Source organism: Periplaneta americana, chromosome 10 (assembly GCF_040183065.1).
Source record: "Periplaneta americana isolate PAMFEO1 chromosome 10, P.americana_PAMFEO1_priV1, whole genome shotgun sequence".
Classification (NCBI taxonomy): Eukaryota; Metazoa; Arthropoda; class Insecta; order Blattodea; family Blattidae; genus Periplaneta; species Periplaneta americana.
This window is the reverse complement of record NC_091126.1, coordinates 46,344,536-46,368,324: the sequence shown is the minus strand read 5'-3', so window position 1 is coordinate 46,368,324 and position 23,789 is coordinate 46,344,536. Positions and strand designations below refer to the sequence as shown.

The 23,789-nt window shown below is 35.0% G+C and overlaps 1 protein-coding gene and 1 long non-coding RNA gene across 10 annotated transcripts in view; one reads left to right on the top strand and one right to left on the bottom strand.

Annotated features, from left to right (window-relative positions):
* LOC138707642 (bifunctional peptidase and (3S)-lysyl hydroxylase Jmjd7-like) overlaps positions 1 to 17,388 on the top strand; it is a 36,748-nt gene extending 19,360 nt beyond the window's left edge. For all 9 annotated transcript variants that reach the window (XM_069837334.1, XM_069837326.1, XM_069837332.1 and 6 more), the window contains one exon: positions 173 to 17,388. In XM_069837334.1, coding sequence (XP_069693435.1) covers positions 173 to 996 — 824 coding nt within the window. In that variant the 3' untranslated portion in view covers positions 997 to 17,388. The remainder of the gene's footprint in view (positions 1 to 172) is intronic.
* On the bottom strand, positions 14,594 to 23,733 carry LOC138707644 (uncharacterized). The gene is made up of 2 exons (XR_011334304.1): positions 23,087 to 23,733; positions 14,594 to 14,849 (listed from the first exon to the last, which is right to left on the bottom strand). It is a non-coding gene; the product is annotated as an uncharacterized lncRNA (long non-coding RNA).
* Between the last annotated feature and the right edge of the window lie 56 nt (positions 23,734 to 23,789).

The window sequence follows — 23,789 nt, the reverse complement described above, 5'->3', positions numbered from 1 at the left end:
TTTTTTTCACTGATCCATAGCCTTTTTTTTTATACAGTATGTCTTAGCTGATTTAGAATATTGTGTAATATTAGGTTAGTAATATTCCACTCTTATTATTATCTCTATATTATGAAGAGAAAATATTTATGAAATGTCTCCTTTTTTTTTTTTTTTTTTTTTTTTTTTTCAGTGCATAAAGACCCTTTTGAAAATATCTACTGTGTGGTCTCTGGTTACAAGGACTTCACTCTTCATCCTCCTACAGATAGACCTTGGATTCCTTACAAGAAGTATCCATTAGCAAGATACTTAGAAACTTCTCCTGGCATTTTTGAAATTATACCTATATGCAATTATAAACACAACAATAACAGTAACAAGGAAGAGGCAATTGATCAACACTCTCATTCTAGTATAGCCTTACTAGAAGGGTGCAGTGAGAGAATAAATACAAAAAATGACAGTCTTTATGACCCATCAGATAATAAATCAAAGAGACAGTCAAAGTTAGTAAAAAGGAATCACGATATAAATTGTAATAACTATAGGCAATTTTTAAGTTACCTCAACAAGTTGAAAATGGATGATAATTTGAAAATTCAGGCGAATGATATTTACGATGCATATATTAAAAATTATAATGCTCGAAGACTAAGTGGTGAAGAGGAATTTTGTATCTGTAGCAAATATTTTGAAGGACATAATCCAGTAAATTCTGACGAAGATGATGTTGACAGTGTTAGTGAACTTTCATCTAGCTGTTATAGTGAAAATATTGTCCCCTGGATCTGTATTGATCCCTTGTCACCAGATCTCATCTCTTATCCACTGTATAAAAATGCCACGCCAGTGAGAGTGAGAGTAGAAGCAGGAGATGCACTGTACTTACCATCATTGTGGTTCCATCATGTTCAGCAGTCACATGCCTGTATTGCAGTTAATTATTGGTATGATATGCGATACGACCTCAAATACGCATATTTTCAGTTCTTGGAATCCTTATTGCAGAAATGACAATCAGATACAGGATAATAAAGTAGGTACCTACGAATGAATTCAAGAGATACCATTAACTAAGAAAAATCTTCATTCACGAAAAAAAAATGATAAGTCATTAAACACGTACATAGGAAATATCAGCTCAGACCTAGTTCTGTCCGAGAGTGAATAAAGTTGTGGCTCCCATTTCGTAGATTTATGGCATGTAAAAGAACCCTGTTCCTGTTAGAGGGTACCAGAGAAAATTCCTTCGCCAGTTTTCCTCCATATTCAATGTTGACACTGAATAATGTTTGCATTTGAAAGCACTGTTAAAAACCTGCTGCTGCTGCAGCTTCTGTAATTCTGTCAGTCAGTTCACTTTTTCCACCAACTGGTCAAGTTAGACATAGAGAGTCCACACCTGTGGAGTAACGGTCAGCACGTCTGGCTGCGAAACCAGGTGGCCCGGATTCGAATCCCGGTTGGGGCAAGTTACCTGGTTGAGGTTTTTTTCCGGGGTTTTCCCTCAACCCAATACAAGCAAATGCTGGGTAACTTTCGGTGCTGGACCCCGGACTCATTTCACCGGCATTATCACCTTCATCTCATTCAGACGCTAAATAACCTAGATGTTGATACAGCGTCGTAAAATAACCCAATAAAATAAAAAAAAAATCGACAGAGAGATATTGTGAACTTCTTTTGAACAAAGGAGATGCGGAACAGGTTTTCTCCAAAAACCTCTATTTTCGCTTCATTCTCATTCCACTATGAATTCAGTCCAACTGTTTGATCATCTCATCAACTATGAAAAGTGTCTGTAGTTTCAAAGAGATGTTAAATGAATTAATGAACATGAGACATTGTAAAAAAAAAATTCCCATTGACATACTATGTAACTTTGCAAAGGATATGAATGTTATCCTCATTTCGTCCTGCTTTCTTCTTCTTGTTTAGAACAACTTAAAATAACCTTAAAAATTAGTTGATCAGAGATTAATTAAGTTAAGCCAGAAGCAAGTACCAGTATAAAACTGTAAAAATTGACATTGGTTTAATTCCACTTAAATGCTCAGGATCCAAATAACAATTCCAATATATTTAAGGATGACTGATCCAATGAAGGTCGCAGGAAGGGCATATTAAGGAATTTTCATTTTTCCTACCCATGTAACCTACACATGTGATCGTCTGTAATTTCCATGCCTTGTAGGTCTCTCTTTAGAGGTGGTGACTTGTTTGTGTAACTATCAGCGTGTTTAAATTCCTTTTACTTAGAAATGCAGGAAATGAATTCTGAATGAGGAATTAAGCTCTTTATGTAGATGATTCTTCACTTCAAGTCACTCTGAATATCTTAAAATATTATTTCAGTGCTCTGGATTCAAACAATGAGGAAGACCTATAAAGGATTCTGGTATAACAAAGTAAATGAAGCTTCCATTATGATAAATAAATCAGCCTCTTCATTAGCATTAACACCAGCATCTCCAGGAACCCATGAAAAATGATCTTATTCTTTTCCAGTTAGTATACTCTTATACTCATCAACCAAACTGGAGGTGATCCTAAATTAATTTAACACTTTGAATGCCACTTGATGCATATAGACTTCACACGGTCCTTGCCCCATATGCCAATGACGCGTATGCACTTCATAGTTGTTTTCTTGCGCATTATTCCTTCAGTATTTTGTTATCCTGTATTGTTATGTACAGGGGCGGACACAGGATTTTTTTTCGGGGAGGGATTTGAGGAGATAGTAAAAATGGAATAATGAGAAATAATTTTATATACTCACAATTTGTTTCCGAGTCACAAACATTTACAAGTTGGCCTGAGTAGCATAGTCGGTATAGCCTTCTTTGCTCAAAGTTGCGGGTTCTATCCCAGCACAGTTCGATGGCATTTAAGTGTGCTTAAATGTGACAGGCCTTATATTGGTAAATTTATTGGCATGTAAAAGAAGTCCTGCGGGAAAAAATTCTGGCACACCAGTAACCTCAGCAATTGCGAGCGTTGTTAAATAAACCACAATTTTTTAATTTTAGTATTTACAATGACTGCAATACAAAAACAATGACAGTGATATTTAAAGAAGAAGGTGACGAGGCTTCTTAGACATTTCATCCAGTACTTCATAAGCTATTATTTCTACATTTTTATGTATCATCATCAAGACCAGTCCATTTAATCTGTCTGCTCCTCAGGTAAGTCTTCAAATACCGCAATGTTGAGAACGACCGTTCTGGTGTTGCTGTAGTTACAGGCAATGTGCAGAAAAGTTTTAGCGCCTTGTGAGTGCAGGGAAAAATAATTTCATTGCACCTGTTCTAAGATCATGTAAAATCAGTAAGAAATATAGGCATTAGGTGAAGATTTTTCTGATCAAGGAAATTTCTTCTCCACATCTTCAATTCATTGCAGAAAGACTCTGGTGATGCATCAACATCATTGGGCCACTGATCACTATAGCCTCAACAGCAGTTTCTAAATCTTCATCTGATGCTCGCACTATGTTTTTAGGCAGCAAAGTTTGTATGGACTTTAGGATTCCCTTATAATTTAAAAACCTGTCCTTGAGCTGACTAATAAAATAATCTAAGAAGGGAAGGAGAATTGAAAGCCTAAAATACTCTTCAGGACTCTCTGTCTTGAAGTTAGAATGCTGTGTTTGTCTCCCTGCAGTTCTTGGAATTTCCAGTGTAATTCCAGTAACTTCAGCAACACTTTTTGCCTCTAGGTTCACTGGCTGAAAATTTAAACGAAAATCTTCCAGTTCTCTTCCTAGATTCTCACATAGTTCAATGCATGTCTTAAGGTCCATCTGTTCTGACTGTAGTAGACTGGCTAAACCATGTGACAGGCTAAAAACATGGCTAGCTACAATCATAGACACCAAAAATGTTGGTTTCTGTATGGCTTATATTACGATGTACCGAAGTACATATGATAATATTTCAGTGCAGAAATTCTGCGTCATTATATGATGATGGAAGAGTGGAACAGAGAAAAATTCTCTCCGGCACCGGGATTTGAACCTGGGTTTCCAGCTCTATGTGCTGATGCTTTATCCACTAAGCCACACCGGATTCCCATCCCGGTGTCGGACAGAATCGTCTCAGTTTAACGATGAAAGAGTAATGGAATGGAGAAAAATTCTCTCTGGCACCGGGATTTGAACCCAGGTTTTCAGCTCTACGTGCTGATGCTTTATTCACTAAGGCACATCGGATACCCATCCCGGTGTCGGACAGAATCGTCTCAGTTTAAGTTCCAACTCTTGGGTTCCCTCTAGTGGCCGCCCTCTGCACTACGTCATAGATGTCTATGAACGTAGGACTGAAGTCCACACATGTGCTGAGGTGCACTCATTATGAGTGACTAGTTGGCCGGGATCCGACAGAATAAGCGTCGTCTTAAACCATATCATATATATTATTTTAATGTACCGAAGTACATATGACATTTCCATGCAGATATTCTGCGTCATCATACAATGAAAGAGTAATGGAACGGAGAAAAATTCTCTCCGGCACCAGGATTTGAACATGGGTTTTCAGCTCTAGTTGCTCATGCTTTATCCACTAAGCCACACTGGATACCCATCCCGGTGTCGGACAGAATCGTCTCAGTTTAAGTTCCAACTCTTGGGTTCCCTCTAGTGGCCGCCCTTTGCACTACATCATAGATGTCTATGAACGTAGGACTTAAGTCCACACATGTGCTGAGATGCACTCGTTATGAGTGACTAGTTGGCCGGGATCTCAGTTTAAGTTCCACTTCTTGGCTTCCCTCTAGTGGCCTACCCTCATGCACTGCATCATAGAGATGTATGACAATGGCACAATTCCATACATGTGCAGAGGTGCATATCATGATATGCGAAAAATAATCACTTTGTGACTTAAGATGGTGCTTATTCCATCGGATCCTGGCCACTTAGTCACTCATAACGAGTTATATTATTAGTCCTCTTGCGTTGGATCTCTTGTAGTAAGTGCCAGAGGACAGTGCTACTCTACTCTCCAGTGGGCAGTGGATCAGAGTCGCGAAGCAGAGGCAAGAAAAATCCCAGATATAGGGATTTCTTTCAAAGCAGAGACACATATATTTAACATTTTAGCAAAGGGAATTTACGTGGAAAACCCTCTAATTCCTATGTACATTCACGAATTAAAATCAATATTATTTTTGTTTCTTGTTTCGTATTTTTCTCAAAATTTCGGGAGGGGATATATCCCCTTAATCCCCCCCCCTTGCGTCCGCCCCTGGTTATGTAGTATTACTTACTGGAAGGGTGCTGTTACTTATTATCATTCTTGGTTATTACCTCCCGCTCATTTAAGAACATGAATCATGGATGATAAATTAGATGATAATTCTCAGATGCCTCCAGGTTCTTCAAATGCAAAAATCGTGCAAGGGCGTCAGTTGAAACTTGCAAGGATGACGAAATTGCACGTCTATTGAATACTTCAATGTCTGATTCGGACAGTGACAGTGATTTCAATCCAAATAAAAGCCAAAGTGAAAGTGAAAGTGATAGTGAAACTGATTTTGATACATCTAATAATTCAAGTACTATTCCAGTTGCCACTCCAGTTCATAATGTGGTTATTTGGAACTCTTTTTGGTCAGATGGGCCACCTAATTTGAAAAATATAAACTTTAGTGGTGTTCCTGGGCTAAAAGTCGAACTTGCTGAGATGACCCAGTGAATTTTTTAAATTTATTTGCATGTGACGATTTCTACGAAAAGACACAAATACGGAATAAAATTGTACATACTCACAGAAGACAATGGTATGGTATTACGAATTTTATTTAGTATACACAGGACTAATTGATAATTTGGGTGGCAAAGGACATGCCTCGAATGTTGTACTAAAACTGATGGACGGCAAGCTGAATGTGGGTCATGCTCTATACATGGACAATTTTCACAATGGTTATGCCCTAGCTTTGCAGCTACTCCAAGCTGACACGTACTGTACAGGAACATTACGCTCCAATCGTAAGAATAACCCAAATGAAGTGACGAAATATAAGTTACAGAAGGGAGAACATAGGTGTCAGTGTGCTAATGGTGTAGCTGTAACGAAGTGGAGAGACAAGAGGGACGTCTTATTTATCTCGACTGAATTTGAAGACAATATTATTGAAACAGTGAATAAAAGAGGGTAAAAAGTACAAAAGCCACATGCAATTGAAAAGTTTAATAACCACATGTCAGGCGTCGATCGGCAAGATCAAATGCTTTGGTATTACGCATGTGAAAGAAAAACAGTTCAGTGGTATAAAAAATTGGCATTCACCTCTTCCAAATAATGTTACTGAACACACATAATTTGCATTCTCGGTACACCACAAGGAGTAGAATTTCGTTATATGATTTCAGACATTCAGTAACACGATATTTGCTCTTGTATGCAACATTCAGCAGACCAACAACCAAACGGATACCACCAGCTGTGAAACACTTGCCTGCAAAACAACGCGCTAATGAGAAAGGCAAAATAATTAGGAAATGCTGCAAAGTGTGTTACGAAGAAAAGAATCAACATTCTACTGTCATGATTGCCCTGGTCAACCTAGATTGTGTGTCAATTCCTGCTTCAGAATCTATCACAAATGAAGTAAGGTAGGCGTAATTTGTTTTTCCCTAACAATATTTAAATATACGGTCACGTAACAAACAAACAAAATGTGTGTGATGCGTAAACGCGTCAAATGGCACTGGTGATGGAATTCTTAATGCAGTGCCGGTGACGCATCATCAAGATTTCAAATACTGTCTGCACTCGAAAATTGTATATGAGGCTAAAAATTATTCATAGACACTATTACATGATAAATAAACATAAAAAAAATAATCGGCTCCTGGGGATAGATTTTGCAACAATACAGTCGGCAGCAAACGTGTTAAGGCACACTTAGCAAAGTGGCTATCAGAATAATGGAGATCCCCACATTTGTATAGGATCTCACATGAGTTTTTTTTATCCAAAATTTGTATCTAGATCATTGTCCTAATGCTTAGAAAGCCAGTAAAGGTTTTCGACTATGTGAGGTTGGGTTTTGTTTCCTCATCTAAAGTGTATTTGAAAGTTCTTTACAAAATGACTGAAACAATATGGAATGGAACAATAAGCACAAATCACAAAAACGAAATTCGAACAACTTTCAGTCACATTTCATGACTAGAATATGAAATGAAACCAGAATGATATTTTTTAAGTCACCAGTCAGAGCTCATCCATATGATTACTATGTATTTTGCTGCATGGGACTATATTGGAGCAGATAATTGGTTATAGATAACAGAATGCATTCTCATTATGAAAAGACAATTTCCCAATTAATATTCGGATATTTAGCTATAGTCGGAGATACAGGAGGAGGTGTAGGCAAAGTGATATGGGCTACTTCTTTCTCTAGTATTACTTATGAAGGAAGCATAAGTCTGCAAATTAATAATCAAATCAACGTTTATGTAAAAGTTATGTTTCAAAAATGGATCTACAGGCAGTGCTTTTCTTCTAGAGAAAAAGGTGAAGGTGGTGGAACTGTGTGTAGGATATATTATAACAGACTGGGAGATGATTCATATCTAGTGTCGTTTTTAATCTTCTTTTCGTCCAACTTAAGACTTTCTAGGTCTAAGCGGAGTTCAAAGTAAAATTAATTATTAACACATTTCTGTGGTCTCATCATGAAAAATACAACAAAAAGATGCCGGAACAATGTTGTTTTTGCCTGTTCAACCAGAAAAAAAAAAGCACTGCCTGTAGGCATTCATTATGCTACTTGTCTTTTTATAGAATGCATAAGAAAGAACTGGGACAAGTCTGAAACATTTTTCTAGAGGGAGTTTATTCAGTTCACTTCATGTGACAGTAAGTTCGCGAGATACAGGTTCCTTTCTTAAAATTACAGATATAGAACAGAATGGAAGTAAACCTATTAAAGGTCGATTCACATTATACGGAATATCAATGTCACGGACCAATACCATCTCAGTCACACCCAATGGCTACACATTCACATTTAATGGCAAGTGACCGTCAGTTTGCTGGCATACAGTTCTTTTCTTCTCAAACTGAATCTCTTCCTCGGCAGTAATGTAAAATTTGTATTGTTTGTTAGATTTACTAACATATTCATCTACATATTTTGCCAATTTTGGCTACATTATATTTTGTAAATCAGATATTTTTATAACTAGGGTTCGAATGTTTATTTCAAGTTATTTTATACAGCAGCATTCCTATTCAGAAATACACACACACAAACATCATCATCATCATCATCATCATCAATAATAATAATAATAATAATGAAATCCAGTACAATGAATATAGTAACTATGTTTAATTAAGCATTTTTAATGCCAGCATATTCATGTTTGATCATATTTTATTTTGAGGTCATATTTTGCTATTTTTGAAATTCATGTTTGCATGCATATTTCTCGCTTTTTTTTTTTTTGTCATAAACATCCCAAGCCTAGTTATAACATATAACAAAAGTATGAACAATTTACGATTGAAATTCATTCATTTAGTGTTCTGCCCAAGGACAGGCCTTTCACTGCAAACCCAGCTTTCTCCAATCTTTCCTACTTTCTGCCTTGTAGTACATAAAAGCAAAAGAATATTACAGTATGCTAATGGCCAGTTTTTCCAAGTAATGTTTAATTTGGCTTAACAAATGTTAAATTAACAGCTGGTTTATTTTTAACGTTTTGTTAAGATGTTTTCTATTTTTTCAACATAATTTTGTTTAAAATAACCAACACTTAACTTTAACTGTCGTTAATACTATTCTAACTACTCAACAGCAGTTGGTAATGATTATGCATATATAAGACAACTTCTTATTTGCTGATATTATTTAAATTCTGTACTGTAGAGTAAGTCATGAAACATGTGTAAAATCGTAACCTGTTACAGTAGCCATGATTCATATAGTACAGAGAGTTGATAAATGAAAGTTGCATTGACTACTATTGAATAATAGTAATTATTATAAGTTTGGTTATATTTTATAATGCTAAATATGAATTTCTATTTAGAAAAATCTCAGCATTATGATCACCAGGTGACAATAATTACACGAATGTGTGTGTAGTAAACTGTACACAAAACCCCAAGGAGAATTCCGTATCATATAACATTCTCTAATTCAGGTCCATGTATAAATTATATGTAATTTCGTCCTAAAGAAGCAATTGCTGCTGAAACAATTTATTATTTACTCACTGCATATTTTGAAGCACTATTGACATCGGCTATAGTTAAAGAGCCAGTAACATAGAATCTAGAGATAATAGTAGCTGGTGAATTGGAACAAGTGGCCTATTTCTGTTTGTAGGCTATTCAAATCTGACTTCAATTTCTTGCCACGTTGAGATCACACATTTCCTCAATATTAAATGGATAATAGCTCAGCATCGAAATAAGCGTCAGTATGATAATCAGTTGACTTATAAAGATTATCTTCCCTATATTAATATTCCAAAATATCTTTTAAATTATATATTACCAGTCTTATGGCCGGTTTCACAAAGCTTCATTAAGGTTTTAATGATTCATTAATGTATTTACTGGTTCATTAAAATCATTTTTTTTATCTCACCAAGCATCTTTAGCCTAACGAACCAGTAAAACTATCATTAAATTTAGTGATAGAAATATCCGTCTTTAAATTTTTAATTACCCAGGCAATCTTAACTGAGGTTTTCCATGGTTTCCTCAGTTATTTCCAGGCAAATGCTGGGACTGTACCTCTTGAAAGTCCGGCCATGTACGGCGAACCTTCCCTTAATCCTTTCATATGTGTGAGTGAATAATGTGTAATGTCTTAAATGTTTGTGTTGTATTGGAGGTGGCCCCGGCATTGAGCTGATCCCTCATCCGGGGAGGCCCTCCATGTCCTTGTGTGGTCAAAAAAGTATGTATGTGATCCATAGTAATTCCTCTCCCGACAGGTCGCGGCCCTATAAGGCCCGGGTGGCGTGGGTCGTGTAAATGTACCTAGAAGGGAGAGGTTAAACTGAGAGAAAGAAAGAAATTTTTAATTATTCATTAGTTGCAATATAAAATGGCAGAACGTTTCGATGCAGAATTGTTCTATCTGGAACTGCTCGAAAATTAAGAGTCAAATGGAGATAATGTTAACCATTTAAAAACCGATCATTTTGAAAATTTGAATGACACAAAAATTCACAAAAGATACCGCGTCACGAAGATCGTGGTACCGGTACTCAAAATTTTAGAAGAAACTGATCATAGGTTAGAATATCATAAAAACGGCTGAGGCAAAGCTGAAACTAGTCGAAGTAGGTAACATACAACTGAGTTTTATTTTAAGACATGAAAGTGATTATTATAACTACATACCGGTACCTAAGAAATATTAGTAAATTAATACATAATGTGCATTCAAACATAACGAAACTTAATTGGTATATTAACTTTCATTTATTGGAATTATATTATAGCTAGCGATAAGATATGTTTGCTCTGGCTTTAAAACAGAAGCGAAAGAGCTGGATTCTTGGAATTTATAATCGTTTTCTTTCCGATGGAAATTTAATTTTCCAGCAGGATAATCACCCCGCTTACACCGCCATAAACATTCAAAGACGGTTCACGGAAAAGCATGAAAAAGAGGAGGATTGATAATTATCGAAACATCCCACCTCAAAATCCAGATCAGTTCTGGCTACCTGGGAAGATTTCGCTAAGGACCAGAACTATTTCCGCGATCTGGTGGACTAAATGCCCCGAAAATGCCAGGCAATGATAAGACGCCGGTGGCATGTGGACAATGTATTAGATCCACATGTGTATTTCTTTTATTATTTTTCTTTAATTTGTTTGTCTTTGTTTTATTTCGGGAAGAAAATTGATCTCCCAAGAGTTTTTTTTTAAATTCTCCTAGTGGAGCCAGAGTTGCGAAATAATTCGTTCCACTACACAAAATTTAAAAAATGAAGGTAACACGTATAAAAATTAGTTACGTTAATAAAAAAAAAGTTATCGCCGAGAATCGAACACGGGCCCCTGGGATGGCAAGCCAACTCGCTACTGACTGCTCCATTGGGGAGTCATGACGTAACCAGCGCGACAAGGCACATATAGCTGTACGGCTTGAAGTCTACGGAGACAGCGCACATGTAAACGTACTCGTGTAAATAAAATATGTTTAATGTTCAGTACTAGTTAATGTTTCATTTGGACTGATTTACTGAAGCTTGGTGAAACCAGCCCTTACTCTAAATATTCCTCAAAGAGAAACATTACATGTTATTTTCACAACTTTTGTCTGAACAGCTGTGGTGTTATCCGCCATGTTTAACTGTTTGTTAAATGAGTTAATGGCCTGAAATCCTACATTTAAAGTTAACAAACGGTTAAGAATCTGTTAAGCCAAACTGGTGTTGAACAAATGGAAAAACTGTATTTAACAAACTGTTGAAGGTTTAACTGTCGTTAAGTGTTCTAACAATACTTGGACAAACCGGCCATAAAACTTTTATATAAATTAAACATACTGGACATAGTAAATATTAAGACATAAAATGAAGTTAAATAAATTCACCTCCATAAAAGTAACACTTGTGTTTGGAGGTTCAATATTGAAATATTGATAGGAGAAAGAAGAAAAAAAAACAATAAATATAATTGAAACAATATAATATAAATTAGAAATTATGTATGATGAAATAAGTAATTACACTTGAAATAATTTATAACTAATCTACCGCTGTTAATTTTTCTTGATTTCTTAGATTTTAAGTTTAAAATTCACCGTACATATTTTTTCTAAGTGAGGATATTGAAAAGAAATTGTCACATAGTTTTAGGTCGCAGGAGTAGCTAGTTTGATTGTTTTGGAAACTGTATGTTAACATTGTTACTGCATATACATTGTAGGCCTAATACTCTAATACAAAGGGGTAAATAAATTGTAATAATTAAATGTTCTTACCTCTTTTATGTAAGTCTTTCCAAATGGTTTGCCATATTGCATCTTTGTGAATATAACCATTATATTTCCTGTTCTCCAGGTCATAGAGTTCTTCATGCTCACTCACCTTTTCGATTAGCATTTCATCATCCATTGTTGTTGCAAATAAAAAGAATGTGACTGACTGTGATGCTGCTGTGGAGTTCACGCAAGTAGAACAAACCATCCACGTCACGTCAAAACATTCTCTTTGAGAATCCCAGATGGTCCGTGACGTCTGTATATGTGAACGTTACCATACAAAATGCGTTGTAAATTATTCCGATGTAACGCTACTGGTCTGTGACATGATACTGATGTTACGTATAATGTGAATCTACCTTAATAGACCTAATAATGAAGAACCTGATAATACTCTGGATAGGCCTAATAGTATAAGTGTTTATGTATTTGCAATAGCATTCAACCTACAATTATTGACCATACAAGTGATAACAAATTGCAAAGTGGATAAACATGAAACATCCTACAGAATGTCCTGGCACAGCTATTTAGTTCACACAAGAATCTTAGGATCTTATTAACGAAAACCTACAATATTTATTTGATTTGACATGTTGCTGTACTTTACTAAGCAATGTATAGGTTATAGACGACATAATGTTTATTTTTTCATTGTGTATGTGTAGGTATGTATTGTCCACTGCTGTGGAGTAATAGCATGTTTCACTGTGAAATGAGAGGGCCCAGATTCAAATATCTGTTGGAACAAGTTACCTGATTTGGGTTTTTTTCCGAGATTTTCCCTCAACTAATTGAAGTAGGATTGCTAAGTAACTTTCGGAATTGGACCTCGAACTCATTTATTCAAATGCCATTGTTATCATTACCACAGCCTGGGTTAAGTTCATTAAGTGCTGTTTTTATACAAGAGCGCGACCATTTGGTGATAAATATTCACAAAACAGGCGCTATAAGCACAATAAGTCTCAGGCTACGTTGCATGCTTTCGAATTGCTCTTCTGTAAAAAAAGAAATATTTGACTTTTTTATGCATGTGGACACGTTTTTGTATGGCCATGATGTGCAACTATCTATGAATTAGCCTATTTTATCGTCCTATTGTGCCCCTCCAAGGAAATCGTTCTATCCCCATCTATGAGTGTAGCCTCTCCATTGAGCTGGATGAAACAGAACATGATTGTGTATGGAAGTGATAGTGAAGACGATGATTGTGATGATGAAAACAGCGCAGAATGAAGTTAATAGTGATAACTGTTATTTATTATAACAAACCACGTAGTATCATACAAAGTAAGTAGCCCCTGTTCTCTGTTTGCTTCACAGCTCCTTCCAAGTATCAATAAACCCCATTTAAAATCAAGAAAGGCTATGCAAATCTTCCCCCTCCTCGACACCAAAATCCCAAGCCTTCTTGTGCGTGATCAATTCCATTTTCCCTTCACCACCTTGACTATGTCAGAGGGATGCACAGCAAGCTCACAGCAAGTTTTTACCGGAAGTTTTCCTATGATACACATCTCAATATATATGCACGCATTTGAAGTTTCCTATCCCCAAATTACTTATGAATTCTACCAAACTTTAAAGTTTGTAAGATGGTCACTGAAACATCCAGCATATACTTCTGTATATATGCGAACTATACGACATTTACCATGACTAAATCTCAAATAACGGAATCTCCATTGCATAATGTTCCTGAACAAATGTCACATGAAAAGAAAATAAATAAAGAAACAGCTGTAGTTACAGTGAAAATTATAATTATCTGCTGTCAATTTTATTATTTGGTACTTGTAGAGCAATTATTCAATTTCTTTTTCAATATAATTTACAATAACTGCTGGTCATGGATAAATGGTATACGGGGTCAAAGGGGTATAACTCCATTAATTTGAACTAGTAAGAGATATTAATAAAACTAGCAGACAAGTTCGAATAACTGTTTCTCTGTCTTTAATGGTTATGAAAAAATCGAGTTTATATTGAGAGATTGAAAGTGGATACATTGCAACAGCATAATGCTTGATTCCCCATAAATTAAAAGCATATCTAGGTACTCAGGATAATTTTGGCACTGTCCTTCACTTTCAGAATTCTATGAACAGACAGGCATAAGACTTGCTACTGCTGAGGTATAACATAAGAACACAAAACCCTTGAGTGCAGTGATGCCAGATTTCCCGAAGGTTCCGTCTTTTTCAGCTTGATTTTCGCGTTGATATCTTACTACTCATACATCTCAATATAAAATAATTTTAGAATAAGTGAGATTCACACCTCATACAAGTTATTTATTTATTTTTTTTTTTTGGCTAGCCATTATTCCGGGGCTGGACACCAAGAGCAAATTCTACTCTCTCTCACAGGGAGCCATATGACTTCTCTTCAACCCCTTTCTTCCCTGCTGAACACTGTGCAACGCTGATGCCGTGAAAGATGCATATTGAGTGTCCCCATTTAGAGTTTGGATTCACTCCCTGTACCCAGCCCTGCATTATTCAAATACCAAAATGATATTTGACTTTTTAGTTATTTAGAACAAAGATTCTTTTCTCAAAATTAATGCAATTATACCCCTTTTACCCTGTATATCATGTACTGTCTGAGATCAAAAGCAAAAGACAAATTCATGTAACAAAACACACATATTTACTGATACATAACTTATAAAGTCTCACAACACTTGCATGCTTAAATATTAGGCACAAGGATATTGACAACAATTACAATCTTTTTTCATGTCTTTACATTAACAACAATTCACATAATGCTTAAAAAATAGATCTCATTTCTATTGATGTGAATCAAGTTGTAAGAATGGTGTCAGATGCAGAATGTCAGATCAAATGGACTATAAAGAAGGCAGCTGGAAAATCGTGCATCTGAAAAGAAAGAAACGAACAAAATTATCTAAAGTTTAGAAATTGCCAAATTCAACACATACATGGCTGTTACAGTGGCTCCCAAGAAAATGTAATTTCCGCTTTACAAAAGGAAACAACCATAAAAAAAACACTTTCTCCGTCATTTTCTTCTGGTTAAAATATTTATACCATCAAGAACAGGGAACTGGCAACTGTTTACTTCCATTTTTCAGTAGAAAAGAGAATTTTTGACTTAACATGATGAAGATCAATGAATAGAGAAAAATTTCAAGAATAGATGGGTACAAACAAGTGGCAGAAGAAGAGTGAAGTAGAAGATAATTATACTTGTTTATTAATTTTTTTGTCAGACAATTCAGAAAATCACTAGATGACAGATACTTTAATGTACTGTTTGTGAAAAATGCAGGAAAATATTCTTCTCCTAGCAATTACAACAAATTAAAACAGCCCAGGCACACACTGAGATGAAGCCAACACAGACAGTGTAGAATAGAGCAGCACAGATTCTGTGTTCAGTAATTTATAATATACACGCATTAGTTGAACTGTAGAGCTCAACAAGACAGAACTGGCTCGCATACAGCTTCCTTACTGTTTTACAATGAAAGAGGAAAGAACTTACTGAGGCTGTTACAAACCAGACAATTGTGTATTAAAAAAAACACACACACACACACACAAAAGTGAAAATTTTCGCACCAAAACCCTGCTCAATGCACATGTATTATTATTATTATTATTATTATTATTATTATTATTATTATTATTATTACGTTGTAATGAGACCAACTGATTTGCAAGCATTTCATCAGTAATTTTATTTGTGGTTAATTCCATGCAAGATTCTCACTACTTTCGAGACTATTTCATTTGTGTAGGTAATTTTAATAGTGTAGGAATAAGTTAACAATATGATGATTGCATATGACTACATGATATTTTTTTATATTCTCGTGTGATTTTTTTTTCCCATGTTAGCAGTACGTATCTTAAAACTTAGACGTGGCTCACTCTACACAAAAGGAGGTGAATTTTAAGAGGTTTTTAAAACTTAGTATTTCTTCCAACTAGATCTCCCCTCCCCCTCCCTCTCCCCATTTTTTCGGACATGTTGTTTAATCTTCTTGTTCTTTCATTACAGTAAGATATCTTAGATTTGACAAAGAATAAAATTAAACAAAAAACCTCTCTCCCCCTCCCCCCTCTCTCTAACACACAATATACTGGTGAATGGATTTTAGTTCCATTTCATGGGAAAAGAAACATTTTTTTCGGACATATTTTCTAATCTTATTTTTTTTTCATTACAATAATATTTTTATTTTAGTTGGTTATTTGACACTGCATCAACTACTAGGTTATTTAACATTGATGAGATTGGTGATAGCGAGATGATATTTGGCAAGATGAGGCCGAGGATTCGTATAGATTACGTTGCATTCACATTACGGTGGGGAAAACCTCGGAAAAAACCCAACCAGGTAATCAGCCCAAACTGAGATTGAACCCGTGCCCGAACGCAACTTCCCGGCAGGCAAGCGCCTTAACCAACTGAGCCACGCCGGTGGCTTTACAGTAATATATCTTAGATTTGACAAAGAATAAAATTGAACAAAATCTTTCATATTCTTGTTTATTATTTGTAAACTACATTTCATTCTGAATGACAAATATGTCGGGTCACAATAATAAAATTGTAACTCGTGCTATTGCTGATATGGTCTTTGAAGCAAATTTCTGAGGACTGAGTTCTGTACATGATGCATACTCATGAAGAAGTTTGCAGACAACTGCTTTACGTTTGTTAGTGCTCTTAAGAAGATTTTCTTGACTTTGGTAATTGCTTTGCCATATGAACTTGTGACTTGAAAACTTCAAAAAAGTGATATTTTGGGACTGTATTTACTTGCACTTGCTTATTTTTCTCTCGACGTCTCCTCATTTCTTCTCTCCTCTTTCATCACAGATCTTCTTTTTGCTCAATTTTCATGGCTTCCTTCTTCCTTTTTAGTACTAAGTTTGTTTTTTTGTTTCTTTTTTCGAAATTCGTCATACTTCCCTAGTGCCTTCATTCTTGCCCTCTGTTCTCTTTTACACTGGGAAGTTGTTTTTGCCATTACTGAAAGAAATTATTCATAGTTCTGTTTAGAAAGTGAAGCTTAATAACCCAAATCATATATTGATATTTTCGTTATCAAACACAAGCGAAGGTGAACAGACGTGTTATTGCTCAGTTCCCTAAAAGCAGTAAGCACAATATAAAAGGTTAATGCTCTATGTGTAAGTTAAAAGCATTGAAGATACTAAAGTAAGAAGTGAGTGACAGTAATGTAAGACAGGTGATAATATTAATGTTCAGAGAGCGAGAATCTGAGGATTAAACTTATGAAAGATGGAAAGAAGACAAGATTGCAGTGTTGAGGAGTTAAGATGGGCAGTAGGAGCAGTTATAGTAATATTACTAGTAATAGGTATGATTGAAATGAATCCAGGACCCGCAAATGAGTCAGGTCTAACTCTCCAAAAAAAATAATTAGAGAAGAAATGAGGGAAAGTTTCAGAATAATTAGGCAAGAAATTAAAGAAAATTTGCAAAATGTCAACCAAACTATAGTAGGCATGAAAACGAGCATAGAATGCAACACAAAGCATATAGAACTACACCAAGAAAATAAACAAAAAATGCAGATTAAGAATAAGTATGGGGAGATACTGAAGAACAATAATTTACCTTTGCCAATCTAATTGGTCAAAGTGTGATTGACTACAATATGCTAATTACTCCCAACTTAAGGTATCACATTTTCAATTTTAGAAATGAAGACAGTAATCATATGGATTTAAAGATTGATTTAGACTTAAGACATTTAGGGTGCTATTCATAGACAATTCGCAGCACGCGCTACAGGCGTACTAAGCTAGTCCCAGCTATCCACTGGTTACTAGTACAGAATTCAACTCATATCCTATCTCTAACACTGGTTTATGAATACGAAAAACGCTGATCATCCACTGGAAGCCCGTGCTAAAAATGTCTATGAATACGGCCCTTAGGATTTAAATTAGTAGAAGATAGTAGGGGATAACAGATCAGTATTAAAAATCAATGGTATTAAGGGAATGATATGGAAAGAGGAAATGAAGATAAAACTAAAATTAAATTTAAGATAAGCTTATAGAAAAATAATGTATATCACTAAAAGGAGGAAAGTGGACAAAATTAGGAAAATTTTTGTATATAGTAAAAAAGAATTGGGAGGAGAAAGCTTAGTCGTAAGCATATTCATGAAAATGATTAGTTTTGTACGTAAGTTAAAAGGTGTAATTTTTAAACTTAACTCATAAGGACTAGTTGAGATGAATAATGTATGTTAATAGTGAAGAAATTGTAAGGCCAGTACATGAAAAACAGAAACGTGAGAGGACCAATATTAACTACTAATGATGTGTAAAATGTATATGTTTTATGACAAACTCATGTATCTACATGTATATCAATATTGATATTTTTATTGACAACATTATTGATTAATTTTGTAAACGTTTATGTGTATTAACTACAAGTGGAACTGCATAAAAATACCCTACAAACAGTATCTTTCACATCATACCTCTTTCTTAAATGAAATATAATCCTTTCAAACTCCTGAGTGTGACATGCTACAGCAGTGTGACTCACTACAAAAATAGTTAATAATACAAATTTTCTCAGTGACAAAATTAAATGAAAGTGATTATGTTCAACAATTATGCCCAGTGCATAATAGGAGAAAAATATGTTATACTTACTTATAGCTTTTAAGGAACCCGGAGGTTCATTGCCACTCTCACATTAGCCTGCCATCGATCCCTATCCTGTGCAAAATTAATCCAGTCTCTATCATCATATCCCACCTCCCTCAAATCCATTTTACATTATTCTCCCATCTATGTCTCGGGCTCCCCAAAGGTCTTTTTCCCCTCCAGCCTCCCAACTAACACTCTCTATACATTTCTGGTTTCATCCATACGTGCTATATGCCCTGCCTATCTCAAACGTCTGGATTTAATTTTACTAATTATGTCAGGTGAAGAATAAAATGCGTGCAATTCTGCGTTGTGTAACTCTGTCCATTCTCCTGTAACTTCATCCCTCTTAGCCCTAAATATTTTCCTAAGAACCTTAATCTCTGTTCCTCTCTCAAATTAAGTGTCTAAATTTCGCAACCATCCAGAACAACCGGTAATATAACTGTTTTATAAATTCCAACTTTCAGACTTTTTGACAGCAGACTACATGACAAAAGCTTATCAACCAAATAATAATAGGCATTTCCCATATTTATTCTGCGTTTAATTTCCACCGGAAAAATATGTTGTTGTATTTCTAATTTTAACCTTGTACATTAAAAAAAAATACATTATTTTTATGTGACTAACACAACATGTTGCACATTATTACTAATTTTAATATTAAGCTATGCTAAAACAGTCCAAGGTACTATAATATGAAGTAATGGCGAATTTAAAAATACAATGGAAATTATGACGTCATTACTGACAATTTATTATGTTATAAGATGTGGTATTGTGATCGATAATATGATCGAAAGATGGAGTCGTGTGGTATATGATAGTTAGATCATAGTATATACCACAGTCTAGTACGTTGCTTACGAGATTATACAAGCTGGCGCATAGCACGATCGAGAGTAAGTCTCTGAGAGTTATGACAATTTCTGCCGCTAGGTTCGCCTCGCTGCACTAAGAAATGATGAATAGTTCCATTACTAAGCATTGTGTATAGTGAAAATAGTTTGATTAATTGTGCATTATTGATCGAGTACGAAAATTATAAATATGCCAAGCATATTACAGTCTTATTTGAGATTTATTGATGACTTGTTAAATATCAGTACGCAGATTTTCAGCGTCATTTAATGAAATTCACAATTTTGTTTCCCGAAAGTCTGAATTTGTTGAATTAAAATTTTGCTTCCAAACTACATTGTTCATATGGTTCATTTACTTTGGCAAAGTTGATTGTTTTCAGTTCCGTGTTTTTCCTTCAGATTTCGTTCCCTCTAATTTGTTATAATTGCTGAAAGTGAACTACTGGTTTCTGCTACTTTCAGACATTATTATTATTATTATTATTATTATTATTATTATCATCATCATCAAAATCAAACTAATATAGTTCTTAGCTTGTCTTGCCTTAAGAAATCAGTAGTGTTATTCGAGGAAAATAGTATGATTTACCATCATTTATAGTGGCGAAATATTCCACGACAATGGTTAATTATTACTGCTGAATATTGACACATATACGATTTGCATTATTTAGGATACAACATACAGCAATGAGATTTTAACGTTGAGCATGCCGAGTTTAATGTAACATACTCCCCTCAACCTCCAAGCCAAATCAAATATTATTACGATATTACGAGTAACAAAAAATAACAATTACTACAATTATTCGTTGTGATAAGGTACAACTATCACCATATGGTGTACCGAAGATTTTTCTTTATGTTTTCATTAAATTGACATGTCATGAGTGACGAGAGAATACAGCTCAGGGAAGCGAGATTCAGATATTACTAAAAATGAAATGGGGATCGGGAAGAGCAGATGCGCAAGTGCCTATGGGCGGCAAATTCTAAAAAATATTGTCCCTGAGATTCCTGAGATATTTGTTTATGTTTTGGGAAATGGTCAAATTCGAAAACCATTTCTAATCACATATATTGCAGTCTAATTTCCTAATTAATTTAATTCTAACTCCTAATTTAAAAACTGTTTACACACACTAAAATATCATAGCATTTGCTATTACTACCCACTACTGGACTAATCTTGCACAGGATAGGGACCGATGGTGGGCTTATGTGAGGGCGGCAATGAACCTGCGGGGTCCTTAAAAGCCATTTGTAAGTAACAGGTTAATCAGCAGGCCTATTAGATATTTACTTCACCACTGCAAGGTGTGCAAGAAAAATCGCACATTTGTACTAATCATGTATTGTGACTGCTGTCTGCTTTAGTAAAAATCATAACACTTCAACGTCAATACATTTAAAAAAAAAAAGGGATAAGTTAGGCCTACTTACAAATGATTAAATTATGAAGTCAGGGAAATGGAAGATAATACAGTACCTTAATTCATTGGAATAATGATGATGATGATGATGATGATAATAATAATAATAATAATAATAATAATAATAATAAATGAATACGTGAAAAGGGTAGACTAGAGTGTTCATGTAAAATATATTAAGTTTCTTTCATTATTTCCGAAAAGTTTCGGTGTATTAATTGAACAACAGAAAGGTAGTACCTTAGTTTATAATATGTAATATCTTTTAATATCAAGAATGACAGCCTTTTATTGTAATATAATTGAGACGTAGAAGTTTGGAAATTACGTCTATTGTCCATAAAATATTGTACGAAGCATTTAATGAGCAATGGTGAGTCCTTTAAATGTCCCAATGTCAATGTCATTTAAGTGTTCTGCTATGAATATTTAGTCTAGAACAGTGCTCTGAACGGCGGAATTGGCATTACGAGGGAACCACTTCAGACCCACATTTCAAGCGCTATGCGCCAGCTTGTATAATCTCGTAAGCAACGGTCTAGTATATACAGTCACGACGCTTGAGTTGTTGAGGGTACTAGGAACAATAGACTGTGCCGGTACGATTTCGCATTTTCTGTAATGGGGCGAGAGTAGCGATCCTAGTGGTTAGGCTACTTCTATTACTACTATTTATTTTCACAGCCAGCATTCGAGTGGAAAAAAAATTATCATTATTAAATCTTCCCATTGATCTTAATGCCAGCTGTAATACATTTGTATTATGCATAAACAACCATCATTAAAACCACCGAGCAATTCAGCTTATAATTAAAATAGAAGATCCACTTTTCGGCATTTAATCACTGTGTTTGCCACTAAGGGCTCCAACACAATGTGAGAATTGCCACTTTTGTTCATACGAGCGAAGCACAATAGATTCCCTTTTTTCTGTAGTAAGTTGTGTAAAATAAGATGGTTGCATATTGTGCCATATAGCAGTGGATTCTTTATTTGCACTATTTGACACAGTTTGATCCCATCCTATAACTATAAGTGATGTTTTCATACCTCTCTCCTGATGCCAAATATCTGGGTGTGGGGGGTGGGGGGCATATTAGCCTACTTTTTTTTATATATAAATAATTAAAGTTTCAGAAGATGCAATTTTTAATTCCCTACATGACAAATGGCCATGTAAAGGCAATTTCAAAGCTCGGAACAATTTACAAGAGCCTTATTCTTCTTCCTATGTAAGGATGTAGACTACTACTAAAGCATTTGGGCACCCCATAAATTGGAAATCAACCCAGGACATAGGAGTGGGTAATCAACTTTGTGATGCTGCTGGGTTTTATTTGAGCCTTAGTATGATGAGTCACAAGAATCTTTGCAAGGAACAGAGACTGGAAACATGGGAGACTTGAAAAACAGGAGACTGAAAACATGGAAATGAGAAAGGGGACTGAAAAAAAGGAACGACTAATGAAGACAATATAAATGAAAATTACCCGTTGATTCTATCATCTACTTCTACTTGAAAAAAAAAAAAGGAAAGAATATAAAGAAAGATGAGATGGTCACTATTAGAATAGTTCTTACAATGCAAAGAACAGAGCACTAAAAAAATGCATGTGCAAAACAGAAGGTGGAGGAACAAGAAATCCCAATGAACACTTATAACACTGTTTCATAATCCATCTCCTCATCAAACCCTACCTAACCTTTTCACAGACAGTGAGGATACTTGTGACTATCAGTATGGTGGAGGTGGGAGGGAGGGAATGAAGGAAGCACAACTTTTTCCGGTAAGAACGGTGCAAATAAATGTCAGACTTATTATCCTTTTGTTTGTATTTTAGAATTATGCACAATGGTATATCTACCATAAAGGTAGAATGCTCACTCAGAATATGAACAGATTGTGTGTTTCGTTAAAACTTGATCATATAGGCCTATTTCTGTCTTAGTAATAAAAGTAAAGGACTGTTGTCATACATCGAAAATGTATCCATTTGTCATAAAATGGGATTTATCGTGAAGTCCTGGTTGCTTCCAATTCTTTGAATTTTGATGCGGAAACATTACTGATATTAATGACAGTAGCCTATAGGTTATGTCAACATAATATAACTGTTTCTATTTTGAACTTAAATACAGAATTTACCTTGATCCATTAAATGCGCATCTTTCCGAAAACGTACACGTATTCTCTCTTCGATTTTTTAGGTGCTATAACGCATCTAGTCCTCCAGCTCTTTTCCTTGCGTAACAACCCAAGCAGGCACAAATACCAACGATTCCAATTGCCATGCCAATCATTAGTGCTAAAGCATCACCAAAATCAAAACCATGTGAAGCGTAGACAGACTGACAGAAAATTAGAAACACAAATATTGTGATATATCTCCACATTGTCGTCATTTAAAGTCAACACATGTATAACTTAATTTGTAAACAATTGGCAAAATGAATTTTAGCAGCCAAGCAAAACCTCTTGGAATGGACGTAAATGATTAACATTGCAGTCATATGATTGCAGTGTTGTCACGTTTACAAAAAAAAAATAAATGCAAGAAAGATAATGAAGTCTTAAATAACTGTTTTGGAAATATCCATTAAAATCATTAAATAGCGTGATAACAAGCAGTATATTTAGCAATTAGTATAACACATAGTACTACTGATACACCCGACAACACTGTTTTTTATCTAGTGACGAATGTGAAAATTGTGAATAATAATTTGAAAAACGTGAAACTTTGTTCGAAAAGGGCAAACATTTTATAAAATAAATATATTTTTTTAAGTGAATTGTTGGCGAAAAAGTTTGGGCCTGTATATACTTTCTTGAAAAATTGAAATACAGC